The sequence below is a fragment of the Hydra vulgaris genome, chromosome 01, assembly GCF_038396675.1.
Source record: "Hydra vulgaris chromosome 01, alternate assembly HydraT2T_AEP".
Classification (NCBI taxonomy): Eukaryota; Metazoa; Cnidaria; class Hydrozoa; order Anthoathecata; family Hydridae; genus Hydra; species Hydra vulgaris.
In genome coordinates, this window is record NC_088920.1 from 10,618,373 (window position 1) to 10,636,244 (window position 17,872).

Here is a 17,872-nt window from a genome sequence, read left to right on the forward strand (position 1 = left end):
AACGGAAGCAATAAAAAGCCTATTTTTGGCAATAGCTCTACTTAGTAAAGAAGCATAAGAAACTAGAAACAAAAAATTATTTTAAAATTATAGGGAACATCATTCCCGAAAAAATTCTAGAACTAACTCAGTCATGAAAAAACTCAAATCCAGTTTTTCCACCCATACAAAAAGGTTTCATTGTTAAAAAAATTTCTCATAAATTGTTGAATTTTTTATTCGTGAGGATTCTAAGTTTTAGCGCGGAGATATATAGTCCTTTTTTTTCAATTTTAAACATGCTTTTTATAGAGATTTTCAAGGTTTCCGCGATAAAAATGAACTTGTTAATAATTTTTTAATAGTTTTTCAATTAATGTATAAATATAATAGATCGTTTCAAATAATAAAAACCAGGAAATAATTTTTCCACATAAGACACTATTTTGTCCTACTATGCAATTGCAGAAGTGTGAACTTTTAGGCACTAAGGGCAGTGTTAATTTAAAAGATCTTTTATATGTTCAGAGTAAATCAAATTTTGTGCTAGATTTGTTAAAATTATATCTAACAGCTGTTTTATTATAATTCTAATAAGGTTTAATATGCTTTAATGATCTTCCTGACAACTTTACATCTAAAGTTGTTCCAACAAAACTCATTTATTTACTGCAAACAACTTTCACAATACTGTTGATATTTCTATATAAACGAGTGTTTCTTGGTGTAATATATATCCGTTATTATTCAAATATTATTTATAAAAATATAAAAGTCCTATACTAATGAATCTTTTCCTACGTCTTCTTGGATTATCATTTACTTTTGACCTAATAACATACCTTGGATTATCATTTACTTTTGACCTAATAACAGACCTTCTCAGAAGACGCGTGCGGTGCACTCGTCTTCTGACAAGGTCTGTTATTAGGAATTTCTTCGGTGCAAATAGATTTTTTTGTTGATAACTTAGTCACAATATTTTTGCATATATTAAAAACGTCGCATTTTAAATACGCGTTGAAAAACAAAACTAATTTGTAGTATTATTGTATTTTACTTCATTATTATAGTTATTAATGAGAAAATAAAAACACAAAAACAAGGTATATGTGCTATTCCATATTTGACATACGTTACTCGCGCAACAACTTTATCAAATATTTGCCTATATAATCTTTAATTAAACTTATTAGCTATTTTGTATGAAAGCTGTTAGTCTAATGAATAAAATAAGCTAAAAAGATTTGAATCTGGCCAAAAGAGGGCAAATTTATTGCTAAATATGTCACAGACACTAACATTACACGCAAAACAAGTTGAAAAAAATCAACTTTAAAGTCTGATTTCTGTGAATCAGTGAAGCGGTTTGTATTAGAAACTTTCACAAGAGGTTAAGAATTCTATACCAATGTAAAAATATATAAAAATTTATTAGAGTTGACCGGCTAAAAAAAATAACCTTGATTTTTCGATACTGTATATTTTACTTACGTTAAATCACTTACGGTCGTCCTTAAAGTACGTCCGCCAAAAATTTTGAAGTTTGACACCCTCCTTCCCCCTGTTACCATGCGTACTTTTATGTCCCCACCCCCCTTTAAAAAGTACGTACGTTTTTTAAACCCCCCCTTTACTTTTTTTCTTAATAAAAAAGTTCATTTAAAAAAAAAGGTGGATCGTACCTTAGATACTTTATACGACCCCAAAGCCCTTTGTTTGCGCATTTTTAAAACGTCTTTAAATATATATGCAACTATTAATTTTAATAAATTTTAACTACGCCGTATTTACGTGTGTGTTTGGCCGAGAGGTTAATGCGGAGGGAATAGTCGGCAGACACCCAAGTTCGAGTCTTGGAGAGATACTTAAAAAGGACGTTTTTTGCAGGTACCCCTATTTAGTAAGTAAAAAACGAGTCTTACGCGAGATCAGTAATGTTAAAAACAAAGGCTAAAATCCAGTGCCTAGGGTTGGCTACCTATACCCCTTAGTTAGAAGGGAAGAGGAAAACTGCAAATTTTGTGCCCTTTTGCTAATTTAAAAAACTTTTTATTTTGGCAAAACCTAGCAGTCAAATTTAGAAGATTTTGAGACGCTAATGACACATCTTTGGGGGGGGGGGGACTCCGACCCATCAACTTCAGCCTTGCTAAAACCTGTTTTTTGTCGACTCAAAAAATAGGCCTTACTCAGGGCCAGTATATAAGGGGTGGCATGTGTGCATGGGCCTCCGCAGGATTTTTTGATGTTCCAGAAAGAAAACTTTCACACATCGTGCAAACTCCAAATTTAAGTTTGTTTATATGCTAAATGAGGTAGCCTAGCAAAAAATTAGGATGGCGGAGGCCTGGGAACAAAAAGCCCTAAAACGTTTGCCTCCCCTTCTTTGCCCAAACGTGAGGGAAATATTTAGTAAAATCTTCAACTTTACCATCTTAAACTAAATTTAAATTTATCAACAGATTTTATTTTTTGTAGAAAAATATTGTAAACTACAAAAGTTATGACGATGCAATATTTATACCCCTACTCATTTTTGAGGTCGGAAAAAATTTGCATGGTCATAACTTTAGTAATTTAAAATATTTTTCTACAAAAATTAAAATCAGCCAATAAATTTAAATTTAGTTTTAGATGGTAAAGTTGAAAATTTTACTAAATTAGTGCCCTCACGTATGGGCAGGGAAAGGCAAGCGTTTTAGGGCTTTTTGTTCACAGGCCTGCGCCATCTTTGCGATACTTTGCAAGACCTCCTCATTTGGCATAGGTATAAACAAACTTAAGTTTGGAGTTTGCACAATGTGTGAAAGTGTCCTATCTGAAACATCAAAAAATTCTGAGTGCGCCCATACATGTTTGTAAATAGAGGGAAACTATACCCTCGACTCCATATACCATTCATCTTTTTATGTTGGCAAACTAGAATCTTTAGTCAGAATGTAACTTTTCTATTGATTAGCTGGTTAATTGTGATAAATTAGAAAATCGAAGTACGTACTTTGAAATTGAAACCTCCCCCCCTCCTCCTCCGATATGCTTTCATACGCTTTTTGAAGACCTCCCCCCTCTACCCTAAGAGCGTACGTAATTTATGGACGACCCCTTATATAACCATAGAAATTGTTTTATTTTATATAATTAGTTAGAGTTTCGTAACAAAAAAATTCCAAAAGTATTGTACTCATTCATTAAAAATAATTACAAAGAAAATTTTTAAAACCTGGTGGCACTCTACCTGAGTGTTTTTCCAAAGTTATCAAGTCAAAAAACAGTTTTTCCGCATGACCAAGAGCAACTTCAGAAAATTATTTTATTATTACAACTTTATCATAACTTATTTGAATCATTTAAGTTGGTTTGTCAAAGTTTTTATTTACACCTATTACGTTTAAACATACTGTCTTATTTTCTTTAGGTTCATTTTTTAAAATGCTACAAAGTATTTACATTTAATTGGAAATACTTTGTAGCATTTTAACACAAACCAAACGAAAAAACGATTTTTTTACTAAAATAAAAATAAAAAAGGCTCTAACTGATTTTTTATTTATATTATGAGAAAGGGAAATAAATCTTTTTTTTTTTTTTAATGCCCTAGTAAAAATAATTATATGATTCTTATTTTTATTTACATTTATATGTCAACCAAAATAAGAAAGCATAAACAAATAAAAACACAATAAAAATTATTTTAATAAAATTAAAAAAAGATTTTTAAAAAATTCTCGTAATATAAAAAGTTTCAGTTGAACCTTGACAAACCAGCGAGATAAAATAATTATTATTTAATGACGTATTTCATTTTGTACACAAAAACTTAAAGAAAAAGCGCCAAAAAAAAGGAAAATTAAAAAATATATGAATAAATGTATATTGTTTTATGTTTTTATTTTCTCATTGATAATTATGAAAATAAATTATTAATAAGAAATATACAAATAAAATAATATTAGAAGTTAGTTTAGTTTATTCAGTGCGTTTTTTAAAATGAGCCATTTTTAATATATGCAAGAAAATCGTTGCCAAGTAATCAATAACAAAAAATATATGCGTGGTCATTCAAGACGTTCGACCACATGCCTCTCTTGAGAAGGCTTGTAATAAGGTTGCTTCTCTCCATCGTGCTCGCTATTGTTGTACTCCTGAATCCAATCTCTACCTCTACAAATCTCTCATTTATCCCTGTATGGAATACTGTTGTCATATTTGTGCTGGTTCTTCTGATGATGCTCTTCCTTTTTTAAACAAAGTCCATAAAAGATTTGTAATTGTAGATAAATTTGATTTATTTGCCAAACTTGAGTATCTCTCTCCCATCCTTGAAAATAGGTTGCATCTATTTATTTTTTCAACAAATACTATCATGGTCACTGCTTAAAGGACCCAGCCGGCGTCTCTACGTTGTTTCAACGTTGTTTAACTATGTCTCAACGTTCAAACAACGTTACGATTTAAACGTTGTTAATTTAACGTTAAATCAACATTGACAAAAAAACTTAATTATAATAAAACCATCCGTTGAATTGGTGCTTAAGGTAAAAATAGTTAAAGCGAAAAAGTAATTAAATCAATATTTTAGTATAATGTGCAACACAGAGGTGTTTATGTGTGAAATTTTGAATTTTTAATTTTCAAAAACGTTTTATTTAGTATTCAAATTTTTACTTGTTCTTACGACAAAAGAAATTAATGACTAAATAATTTTAGAAATTGGCAAAAATGCCACTCTAATGTTTTAGCTCTAGCAGAATCATCTTCTAATAGTCAAGAAGACAAACTCGAAAAAAATAATGACAATTCAAAATTTACACAAAATATCAGTTAAGTAGAAGAAGATGAAAAAAGAATTTCTTTATGATAATTTGTCTCAAAGTGACAATGACACTGTGTTTTTCTCAGAAGAAAATGATAAAAACGATGCTTCTTTTAATCATAAACTGGCGAAATGGCAGTAGAGCACTGCTGTTTACGTGAATAAGTAAACGAGCTGTTAGCTAAACTGATAGAAGAAGCCTTATGCTGTATGCAGAAATAGCTTTTTTTATACCAGTCACAAGACCAAAAACATTATTGACCACTACACTTTATTTCGACAGTAACTGATTTTGGAGCCTGAAACAAAGTTCTTTTATCTTTCAGTGTTGATAAGAAAAACGGCTCATATAGAAAAAAAAAATTTCTTATTAGAAGAAATTGCAACGGTTTATATATATTTTTTTGTGTTTTTGAGAATATAAGAAACTAAAATTTTATTTAAAAAAACTGTAAATAAATTACATTTTAGGCAACTTTCAACAAAACCAGAGGTAAAAAACGCAAATTTAAAAAAATTCAAAACAATCTTTTTTGATTAATTTTGACATAAAACTTAAAAAATTTAAAAATTTACACATAATAATTTTGTTGGGTGTTGTGTTATAAAAATTAATAAAACTATTCTCAGTTGATTATTGTAGTACATCTGAAATCTTAATGATTAAGGAATATACACTAAAAATTTCAGCCAAAAAGTTTTTCTTAATCTCGAGATATCATGTTTTGAAGATCAAATAAAAAATAAAATTAAAAAGTTATGAAAACCATTACCAAAGTTTTCCAATAAATAGAAATTATCACCAAAAAAAGTGAAACTGACCAATAAAAACGTTTAAGTAAGCTAATATTTAGTAAGTACTTTATGCATAATGTATATATTTTCTGAAAGTATTATAAGTTTTGAATGAAATGGTATATTAAGAAAAATTAGAATTTTTTTTTTTATTGAGTATTTTTTTTATATGAGCCACCTTAAACCTAAATTAAAACAAAAAAATACCTCTTTATTAGATGCAAAATCTCCTCTAAATCCAATTTTTCTTATAAATATTTTATGTGGCCACCCCGATAATTACTTTTCAATGTTAGAAAAATTTAATATTTTGATTATTAGTTTGTTTTGAAAAAAAGTTGTATAATTTAAATTAAATATTTGAAAAAATTATTAATAATCATCTAACAGCAGATCCGTCCCGAATGGGGGGTGTAGGGGGTGTCCCACCACCCCCAAAGCTCTCATATAAGCATTTAAGTTGACACATTTATCAAGTTTTGAACTAAAGTTGGCTAATTGCAAATATTGAGGACCTTTTTTTTGTGTGTGTATGTCTATAGTTGGCAAAAAATACATACACCCCTCCTCCTCCCCATGAAAGACGACTTCGAGACGGCCCTGTCTAACATTTAAATTATCTTCTAAAAATTCAAAGTATTTTTGAAAAAAGTTTAATGGCCTCCACGGATATGAAGGGCAAAGGTGTCAATATACTTAGAAACACTAATTTATATGGCTATGTAAATGGAATACCTTTATAAGTTGTAACACCTTTCCATTCTTTATATTTTTTTCAAGTTTGCCTTTTTTGATTTTTTTAATACTTTTTTTTATATACAGCTTCTTCTATTGTATTCAATGGGACAAAAGAAACCTCGGTTAAAGGAATATTGTTTGACTTTCAAAAACACGCTCTATTTCAAAAAGGTGATGGAAAAGAGAAGAAATTTGTGTAGATTTTGTACAATAGTATGTTGATTTTATTCAATTATTTGTAGATCTTATTCAAATATATGTAAATATATGTTATATTTAAATATATTTTTCAGTTAAACAACTTATATCACTCGCTTTAATAATACTATTTTAACTAAACTAAACTGAAAAAGTTCTAAATAGTCAAAGTATAGACTTTGAGTAGATTTAAAATCCATATTATAACTTGATAATGTAATAGAGAAGTGCAACAACACTATTAGACATGCATACTACTAAAAAACTTTCATTTTAAACGTCGAATCAACGTAAACTCAACGTTAGGTTTCAAGTTAGTTCAACGTTATTTCAATGTTGTTTGCCGGCTGGGGAGCTATCATCGCTAGTTTTATCTTCCAAAACTTGCTTGATTTGTATTTCATCAAAGTTGCGTCTTTTTATTGTATTTGTCCCTGCATACTCTAAAATCATTTATTAGGCACCTTAACGCTTTAGAATTCTCTCCAATCTTTATGCTTCCCTAACTTTCACAACCGAATTCATTAAACCAGTAACTCATATACAATTTTTCGTGTCTTCTGTCAGCTGTTTGCGTCTTTTTAAACTCTATTCTTTGTTTTCTAATAATTTTTAATTTAATAGTGGTTGCTTGCAGTCTTGTTGGGAGTGAATTAGAAAGAATAAAATATAAAATAAATATCTGTCAATCTGCTTCAAAATACTGAAGCGGTTTTTATTTATGTTTGAAAAATCATACCAATTCTAAAAGGATAATATCCACTATTAAATTATTTTATTATTAATTTATATCCGTTATTTCATTGATGGTGCTGGCAGCGAGTAAAAAACTAAGAAAATTATCTTCTACAATATTTAAAAAAATCTGTTTAAGCAATTAACAAAACTGTATTTAACTCTTAAAAAAATATTTTTCAAATTTATTTAAGTATTATTCATAGCTATCTAAATAGGTATCCTTTTTCTTATTACAATATAAGTTGAATTTAAGAAATCTTTATTTTTATAAAAAAACTTTTTATTAACAAAAACTTTTTATTCAGCTCGTAACGGAAGTTTGTTTTGATGTAATGCGCATCCAATTAGGTGTAGTTTTCTTTTATAAACTCTTCTAGTTTTACCACTAAGCCACTTATTGTTTCAGTATTGGTAGCAGTATTATCAAGAAGAACAGCTTGTAACACCAGTAACACGATTAGTCTGATGAGAAAAATACTTTTCACTTGATTTTCCATCTTCAGTAATTGTGAGGTGATGTTTAAGTTCAATGCACCTCTTCAATACTTCTCCTTGAGGTGAGTTTATTATTTTTCTTGTTTTAATTTTCTGATCGAGCTTGCCATCAGCCCCAAGACAAATTAAAAGTTTTTTTTTTTTTTTTGATTTGAAGAGTCCACATCTTCAATAACCATTTTTGCTTTTGACTTGGCCATGTCTAATTTTAATTTGTCAATCAACATATCTTTTATTTTAGCGTCATATTCAGGAGATATTTAATGTAGTGTAGTAAAGTATTTGCATTTTCTGACTTGTTCCAATGGGAATCTAAGAAGTTTTATCAAGTTACATTTTCCAATTGGATTATTTATTATTTTATTCACCTTTATCTTAAAAAAAACTAATCAAATGAAATGCTTTCTACTTCATCTACTACAAACATTTTATGTAGTTATAAAACATTTAGCTTCACATTAGATAATCCACTTGTTTCTTCAGTTAAATTTACATATGGTATGATGAACATGTCTTCATCGACTATGATACTTTTTTTGTCGTTCTTTATCAAGTCTTTGAACCCTCTCAACAGATATACTATCAACAGAAGAAAGTCGATATGCACCATTTAGGCCGATTTTTTTCTCTGAACAAGATGATAAGCTCTTCAGAAGGTATTTTATTAATTTGAGAGCAAAGGCATACAAAATATTCTTTAATGCAATTATCTTTATTACAAGAAACTTTTTTGTCACTACAGGAAAACACATCTAATGTACAGAAACACACAGAAATATCATCAAGTTTAACCAAGTTTGCATCAAGATATCTTTTAGCGCTTGCTCTACCGTGCTTGCGATTAATATCCTTAACAAGTACAAGAAGATCTTAAACTTTTCTATTAAATAAACTTGTCAGTTTTAACAGTCAAACTTGGGTTTACTGTGGCTTAAGTTGATAATATATTTTTGCTAATTTATTGAGTAACTAATACAATATCTGTTTTGTAATTGGATTCACATGAATAAGATAGTAATAGTACTGAATACCCTGTCACCACAATATTATTTTTCACTTTTCATTGTGTATTTGCAGCCTTAACCTTGTGCATTTTCGCAGACTAATTATGCAGGGCTTAATTTAACGAGCGGACATTGGACATTGTCCAGCTAAAACCTCAGATTGTCTGCTCAATTTACAAATTATTCAGACATTTTGACCAATGGGAATTAAATTCCACAAGATAAAGTTTGGACAGGAATAGCGTGCGAGGGAAGGCTGACCACGCAAATGATTTTTTTTGTTTCCAAATTGACCACGACTGTTTAGACATTTTGATGGTTTAAAGATTTCAGAAATACGCTGAAAAAAGAAATGTTTACCTAATCTTAAACTAGGAAAAAAATTTAATAAAAACTAAAGATTAAGCAAAACAACTCCTAACAAAAAAGAAAATAAATTTGCTTTAAAATAAAACTAAATAAATTTAAAGTTGAAACTACTTTTTGTCACGTTTTAATTGCATTTGAAAAAAATTACTTTAAAACGTTTAAAATAACGTTTAATAAAAGTTACACATTTTACAAATTACTCTTATTGATTGTTAAATAAGTGAACAAATTTATTTATTATTGAAAAGAAAAAAATATAATATTTTATATTTAAAAGAAAAAAATATAACATTTTATATTTAAAAGAAAAAAATATAAAATTTTATATTTAAAAGAAAAAAATATAATATTTTATATTTACATAAATATTTTTTTCAAAAAGTTGCAAAAAAAAATTGTCTTTTTAATATTGTAATTTTTAATCATTTCTGAACTTATTTAGTAAGTCAAGTTTAAGAAACAAACTATTAAACATTTCTTTGTAAAAATAGAACCAGAAAATAATAAAGCAATTAAATGATGGGAAGATTTATTCTTTATTATTGATTTTTTATTAGCTTTTTATATTGTTATATATTATATTATATTTTTATTTACTAAACATTAACTTATTTATAATTTAAAGTAACTTAAAAATATAATCTTTTAAAAGATTTTCAGAAGGACATGAAAAAAAGTTTCAAACGTTTAAATTTATCATAAAAAAAACGTACTAATAAAAAAACTTGAATATAACATTTTATTAATTTTTGATTTGATATTATTTAAAGCCTTCGCGTAAAATAAATAAAAACTTTATAAAAGATTAATGTTTTTAAGTTATTTGCAACGTAACGATTTTTAAAATTGCATATAAATTATTAAAACACCAAAAAACCGTTGTCAAGTTGTAAAGCAAAAATATATTAATCAAATATTATTATCAATTTTTAAAGACGGTGATATTTCTAAATTATCTAATTATATACCTCAAACCTCCATGTTTTTCTAAAATTTTAGAGAGAATAATGCATAATAGGCTATACAATTATTTGATAAAACATAAGTTGCTTAATAATAATCAGTACAGATTTAGAAAAGGTCGCTCAACAGAACATGCAATAATTAAATTAGTTAAAGTAAATTTTAAAACAACCAGGTTTTAATCCATAATTTCCAAGTTTGTAAAGAAGAATATTATGGTCCACAGTATCGAAGGCTTTTGAGAGATCAATAAAAACCCCAAGAGTATATAGGTTGTTTTCAAATCGTATTTGAAAACAACCTATATACTCTTGGGGTTTTTATTGACCTCTCAAAAGCCTTCGATACTGTGGACCATAATATTCTTCTTTACAAACTTAGAAATTATGGAGTCAATAATAATAATTATAAATGGTTTTTTTCCTATCTTAATAATCGCAAACAATGTATATCATATGACAAAACCTGTACTAAACTAGAAAACATTTCTTGCGGAGTTCCACAAGGATCTAATATAGGGCATTTATTATTTATGTAAACGATATTTACTTATCTTCTAGTGTATTAAATTTCAATTTTTTTGCCGACGAAACTCAGGTTTTTTATACACACTCAAACATAGAGTAAATCTTTATCACTATGAATCGTGAGCTCGACAACCTCAATGAATGGTTAAAAAGCAACAAAATATCTCTAAATAAAACTAAAAGCAAACAACTTCTTTTTTCTAAATCCTCCAAATCTGAAACTTTGCCCCTAAAACTCCCATATATTTTAATAGAAAAAACTTATTTACAACGGACATTCTGCATTAAATTTTTTGGCGTTTTACTTGACGAACAAATAAGTTGGAAAGACCACATTAATTTGTTTGAAAATATGATTTCAATGAGTATTGGAATAATGTACAAGACAAGATATATATTGAATAAAAACTGTTTAACCTTTATCTACTTTTCATTTATCCATAGCTATATCAGTTATTGTAATATTGCGTGGGCCCGCACTTATCCATCAAAATTAAATCGTATTTTAAATAAACAAAAACAAGCAAGCCGTCTTATATTATATGCTAATAAATACACCAGCGCAAATCCACTGCTTAGAAAGCTTAAAGTGTTTAATGTTTATCAATTAGATATTTACAGTATTCTTTTATTCATGTTTAGATTTAAATATTGTATGCTGCCAAATATTTTTGACGACCTTTTTGTTATTATAAATCATAAATATCAAACAAAGCAATCATTGCATAACTATTAGGTACTAAAAACCTTATAAGAACAGTCTAATTTCTCAAAAGCATACCGAGGGCCACATTTGTGGAACTCATTCCTTCCAATTGAAAGTAAAACTATAATTTCACTTCAAACTTTCAAAGTTATTTTAAAAAAACAGTTAATTGATTATGACGTATATAAAAATCTATATTATTTTTAATATCTTCTTTTTTTAATTCTTAACTTTTCTTTCGTTTGCTAAAAAGCAAAACATATTTTTTTTGCTTATTTATCTAAATTTGTATTTATTTCTTTTTTTTTTTTATACATACATATTTTTATGTATGTAAAAATATTATTTTTTAAGTACAAAAAATGTAAAATGTTTATTTAAAAGTATTTATATTATTTTATTGATATAGTAAAATTTTATGATAGATTTATGATAGTGTAAACGATACAACGGGGCTTGATGATAAGACTTTTGTCTTCTTCCTGCTCCGATCATATCTTAACTCAAACTATTTTCTAAATGACTTATTATGAAAATGACAACAACAAAAAAAAAAATTACAGCCAGGGGCGCCCAAAGCGTTTTTTGGTCTTTGAGATAACTAACTTCTAGACATAGAGCAAACTTCAAACATTTATATGTTTATACTTATGTCAAATAAGGACACTTTGCAAAAATTGCGATGAATGGAGCTTGGGAACAACAAAGCTCCAAAAATTTAGTCCTCCTTTGCCCCAAAGGTGAGAGCAACAAGTTGTTGAAATATCTTTTATATTATTTTCAACTAGACTTATATTCATTGATAAATTTTAATTTTTAAAAATAAAGTTTAAACCCCTCAATTTGAGGGGGATGCAAATTTTATATTGTCATAATTTTTGAAATCTGAGAGAAATACAAACGATATTTCATCAACTTGCTGCTCTCACGTTTGGGGCAGGGAAGGGCTAAATTTTTGAGGCTTTTTGTTCGCAAGCTCCAATCATCGCAATTTTTTGCAAAGCATCCTTATTTGACATAAGTATAAATATATAAATAATTGAAGTTTGCTCCATGTCTGGGAGTTAGCTATCTCAAAGACCATATAATGCTTTAGGCGCCCCTGATTACAGGGGCGCCGAACGTGAAATTACGTGAAATCTTAAGTTTATCTAAAAAAAAACGTACAATTTTAAATTGAAACCATTTTATTAAAAAACAAAAATCTACGATGAATTTATTTTGAATAATAAGGAAAAAAACTATAACTTCGCTAGATTAATGTTAAATAAACTGAATTAATATGACAAAGATTTTAATTGTATAACTCAGTTCCAAAAAACCGTAAAAATTATATTTTAAAAATTTGTTCGGACATTTGATCCGACCCAAACAAGTTTTGATCAGACATTATGTCCAGGACTTTATCAAAAAATTAAGCTGAGCCCTTCTAATGTATGTAAACTATACTAAAGAATAACACTTAGAGTCATGGTCCAGAGTTGACTTTTTAGAGGGGGAGGCGGGCCAAAGCACCCAAAAAAACATTTTAATTTAAAATAGAGACATCGGTGGTAATTTGCTATTACGCACGGCAACTTTCAACAGACTTAAAGGGCTATTATTATTTTTGGTAGAATAAAAGCAAGGGAAATCTTTTGATCTTTATTGTTTTGTTTATTAATTAAAACTTAGGTTTAGTAATTTTTGGACAATCCCATATCAAAACTTTCTACTAAAAACCTGCTTTGTAAATAAAATAATAAAAAAACGAAGTCTTTTTGACAAAATCTGACCCTTTATACGCTCTCTTTCCTCATCTCTGTACCCATGAGAGTATAAGTTATTTAAGTGTAAGATTTGAATTAAGTATAACCATTAGTTATTTCAAAAAGTTTCAAATTTTAATCTACTTTAAACGTTGCAAAACAAAATTTATCTAATACCAAACAAGTAAAAACATTACTCTAAACATAATAATCATTTGTATTTACCTATGATATTAAACGATTCCTTTAAGCTGCAATTTTATTTTCAAACCAACTTTTAGATTTTAAACTAACTTAAAATTTTATATTAAAACCAACTTTAAAATAAAAACGGTTAGCAAAGTTTAAATGCGTTTAAACGGTTTAGCAAAAGCTGGTTAATTGGTTATTGTGTATTAGTTACTTTATAAATTTCATAAGAGACATTTTAAAATCAGGTAGATAGACTTGAATTAAATTTAATTGAATTAAATTTGTATCTGACAAAATTTGCTTTTATTTTTTTACTTCAAATAGTAAATTCATATTTTATTTGAAGAAATTTAGATATAAAACTGAATTTAAGGTTTCGATATATGTTTGACATTTGCAGATCCATAACTTTTTCATTTTTCAGATATAATACTTCACAAAAACAAATGTTTTTTTAGGTGATAACAGAGCTTATGAAAACTTTAAGTTCAAAAATGCTTACTGGTTATGTTAAATAAGAACGCTTTAAAAAATTGAGGTGGTTTGAGCCTGGGAATAAAAAGTCGAACAAAAAATAATACATAAGTGACGTAATGATTAAATAAAATAAATAATTTACTATCTTATACTAAATTTAAGTTCATTGACAGGTTTCAGGTTTTATCTAATTATCATTTAGTGTTCAAAAGTCATTATCTTAGAAAGTTTCTGCTATTCCCAAAATGGGAAATTTAGTTTGCATAATAACTTGAATATAGTTGCTTCGTAGTTTAAGTCATTTTTAAATTTTTATTTTTACATTGTAAGTATACAGTAACACGTTACTGTGTCTTTCAGTACATTTCAATGTACAGAAAGAAAACACAGTTAATTGATATTCTAAAGAAAATCTTTAACATAAAATCTTTCTAACAAAGTGTTAGAAAAAAAGAACGATTTGAAATTTAGATGCAAAACCAGAGTTAGGTATTTTTGACAAAAGTAAGCTAATTCAAAAAAATATTGGGACTCAATTTTTCTTTTGATGAAGAAATGGAAAATAATTATAAAAATATCAGGAAAATTAAATCAGACTTCATGAGATAACTTTTTGCAAAACTGGAAAGTTCAAAGAGAGGTGGTAAAAATTCTAATGGTTGGTAATCAAATTCTCTGATTAGTATGGACGACTAGTGATAAAGAGAACAAGCGATATAAAAGCTGCAGTCACTAACAGAGAAAGAATAAAAATTAATTTTTTTTATCATATAAATATATGGCTAAAAACTGTAATTTAAAAGGGTTCGGAAAACATTTTTTTTAATGTTTACTTTGACAGAAAATTAAAAAAATATTTTTTAAATCTATTTCTTTTACTTTCAGCTGACTTCATTTTAAAATACATTTTTATTTAATTCAGCGATCAATCTGAAAAACGAATCTTCAACAAAATTTTAGATAATTTTGTGGTAAAACATTATGATAATTACTTAGGAACTATAGGCACTATAGGGACTTGATAAGTCAGCATTCTTAAAAAATATTTGACAGAGATATGACCTTGAATGGAGGAATGAATTAAAGTCCAATTAATGTTCATTAACATGTTTTCCGTTATGTTAACCGGTTCATTAACATGTTAACCGGTTCATTAACATGTTAACCGGTTCATTAACATGTTTTTCCATGATATCCACAATATAAGATAAGTCAGTGTTCTTAAAAAAAGTTTACCAGAGGTGTGAGCATTGTTGAGAAAAAGAGTTAAAGCCAACAATATCTGTACATAAAGGAACTGCTTTAACTTATAACTTTAAAATGAATGAAATCACATTACATTTTTTAAAATAAATTATGAAAACTTTGAATGTTTTATAATTGTTTGATTGTGTGAGTTGTTTGATTGTGTGAAATGAAAATATTGTAACTACCTAAACAAAATATTGCAACTACTTATTATATACTATATATACTTATATGTTATTTAACATGCACATTATTAAAGAACTTAAAAAACTTTGAATGTTTGAATGCGGCCTTTTTATGTATTTGCACATATATTAGTTAGTATTTATTATTTAAAAAAATTTTTATGGAGCTAAGAAACATATTCTTAACTTTCTTTCTTTAATGAGATCACTATGGAAAAACAGGGAAAAGTTTTAGTTTTTTTGAAGAGAGAAGGAAAGAGGCGAGCAGACGATGGGGCATTTCTCTAGTATTATAATAAGGTAAATCATCTGACCATTCTAATTTTTTCGACAGTCATTCATTTTTTTGAAAACTAAAACAAACAAAAAACGTTACATTTGCTTGCCGGCCAAATATTCATCTGATGCTTTGTATAATACTGTTTTCTTAGGAATAATTAAATAACTCAAGTTTACGGTGAGTTCAGGTTCAAGATAATCAAAATCACACTGCTAATGGTAAAATATAACCCAGTATGACCTGTTACATGTCCTATTTTTAGAAGGATTCGTTTATCTTGGCAAAAGCAAGGAGAAAAAGTTTCTGACATAAAAATACTTTTCTCAAATTAGTTTAAAATTATTTTACTTTAACAAGAGCCTTACGGCTCCTTGGTTAAGTAAAGCCTAGTAATGGTGTCTTGATATAATACTTATAATAATCATATGTATTATTTACTGCAATAATCGAAATTTTTATACTAAAAAACAAAAAAGAAACAGTTCTAATAAAAAAAAAATTATAATGATAAAAACTAAAAATAAACCTTTTCTTGAGTTTGTTGAAAAAAATGAATATGTGAAGATTAAAAAAGCCAAAACTGCTAAGATTGCTACTAGTAACAAATGGACTTTAAATGTTGTTAAATATGAAAATTCTAAAAAAGAAAAAAAGAAAAACCTAATGTTTTATAAAAAATTTAAAAAAAAAAAATTTAAAAAAAAGATGTAAATGTGACTCCAATTTGTAGCAACGTTATAATTAAAATACATTTATTAAAGTTATAAGTTCATTAGTTGATTGTATAAAAACTAAGTGTATATATATATATATATATATATATATATATATATATATATATATATATATATATATATATATATATATATATATATATATCTTTTTTTGCGTGGCGAACATCGTGGTGAACAGACGCGTTTTCTTACAGTTAAATATTTTTTGGAATTTTTTTAATTCGTTAAATAAAAATTGATGTCTAAATCAGAAGAGTTAGTTTCGATTGCTATGATGAGAGAGCTACTAAATATTCAAAAAGAAACAATTTTGTCTTTTTTTCATGAAGCATTATCGAACATAAATGAAAGGTTTGATAACTTTCAATCTAGTTTTAAAGAAGTTCGGCGAGAACTCGACGAAATGAAATCTGGATTAAATTTTGTTGGCGATGTATTCAACGATAAAGCTAGAGCAGTTGAGGAAAAAATTAATAAAGTTCACGATGATTTTTCAAATGTACGAAAAATGCAGGGTAAAATATCTTCTGACAATATTGAGTTAAAGTTAAAAAGCGTTGATATTGAAGACCGTAACAGAAGAAACAATTTAAGAATTGACGGGGTCGTTGAAAATAACGAAGAAAAGAATTGGGAAAACACAAAGAAAAAGGTAAAGCAACTATTTAAAGATAATCTTGGTATTGAAAAAGATATTATACTTGATCGGGCTCATCGAGTGGGAGTAGCTAATGATAAACGAGAACGAACAATTGTCTTGAAGCTCCGGGATTACGAGGACAAAAAAACAATTTTGGAAAGAGCAACAAAATTAAAAGGAACTAATATCTTTCTAAATGAAGATTTTAGTTTTACCACGCGAAAAATTCGAAAAGAACTTTTTGATCAGGCGAAGATACATCGTCAAAATGGCTATTTTGCAAAAGTTGTTTACAACAAGCTAATTGTTCACGAATTTCGAGAAAACACCCGCAACACAGATGTTATTCCGACATGCGTAAACGAGTAAGCGTTTTAAGTATTTTAGTTTTTAATTATATTAAATATTTTTAAATTATACATTTTTAAAAAATGGTAGCGCTTTTTCCACAGAAGTTAGATTTTCACAATTTAAATTTAGACTTTTTTGAGGACAACTTTATAAATAACCTATCAGATGAAAATATAAATATTTTTCAAGAAACTCAAATGAACTTAATTAACACACCGTATATTGATCCTTTTGAATTTAAAGTAATAGCAGATGATGGCTCATTTTCTGTATTACACATAAACATTAGAAGCATGCAGCAAAATTTTGATAAACTAAAAGAATTTTTAAATATTTTAAACTACACGTTCGACATCATATCTATTTCAGAGACTTGGCATGATACAGAAAGTTCTCTTGAATTAAATTCTAATTATATATTACCATTTTATAAACTAATAAGTCAATCAAGAGGAAATGGGAAAAAAGGAGGAGGATTAGGAAATTATGTCTTAGAAAAGTATGCTTTCAAGATAAAAAATATACTATGCTTTTCAAATGATAACTATGAAAGCCTTTTCATTGAAATTATTAATAAAAAATACCGAAACATTTTAGTTGGATGTGTTTATCGTCCACCGAGTGGAAAAATAAAAAATTTCGAAACCTTTATCAAAAATACGATTATGAAAATAAATAAAGAAAATAAG

The 17,872-nt window shown here is 27.5% G+C and overlaps 1 protein-coding gene across 1 annotated transcript in view; it reads right to left on the bottom strand.

The window, feature by feature from the left end:
• LOC136075100 (uncharacterized) overlaps nucleotides 1-17,872 on the bottom strand; it is a 140,211-nt gene that overhangs the window by 11,370 nt on the left and 110,969 nt on the right. The window contains exon 8 of the mRNA XM_065787365.1: nucleotides 15,985-16,095. Coding sequence (XP_065643437.1) covers nucleotides 15,985-16,095 — 111 coding nt within the window. The remainder of the gene's footprint in view (nucleotides 1-15,984; nucleotides 16,096-17,872) is intronic.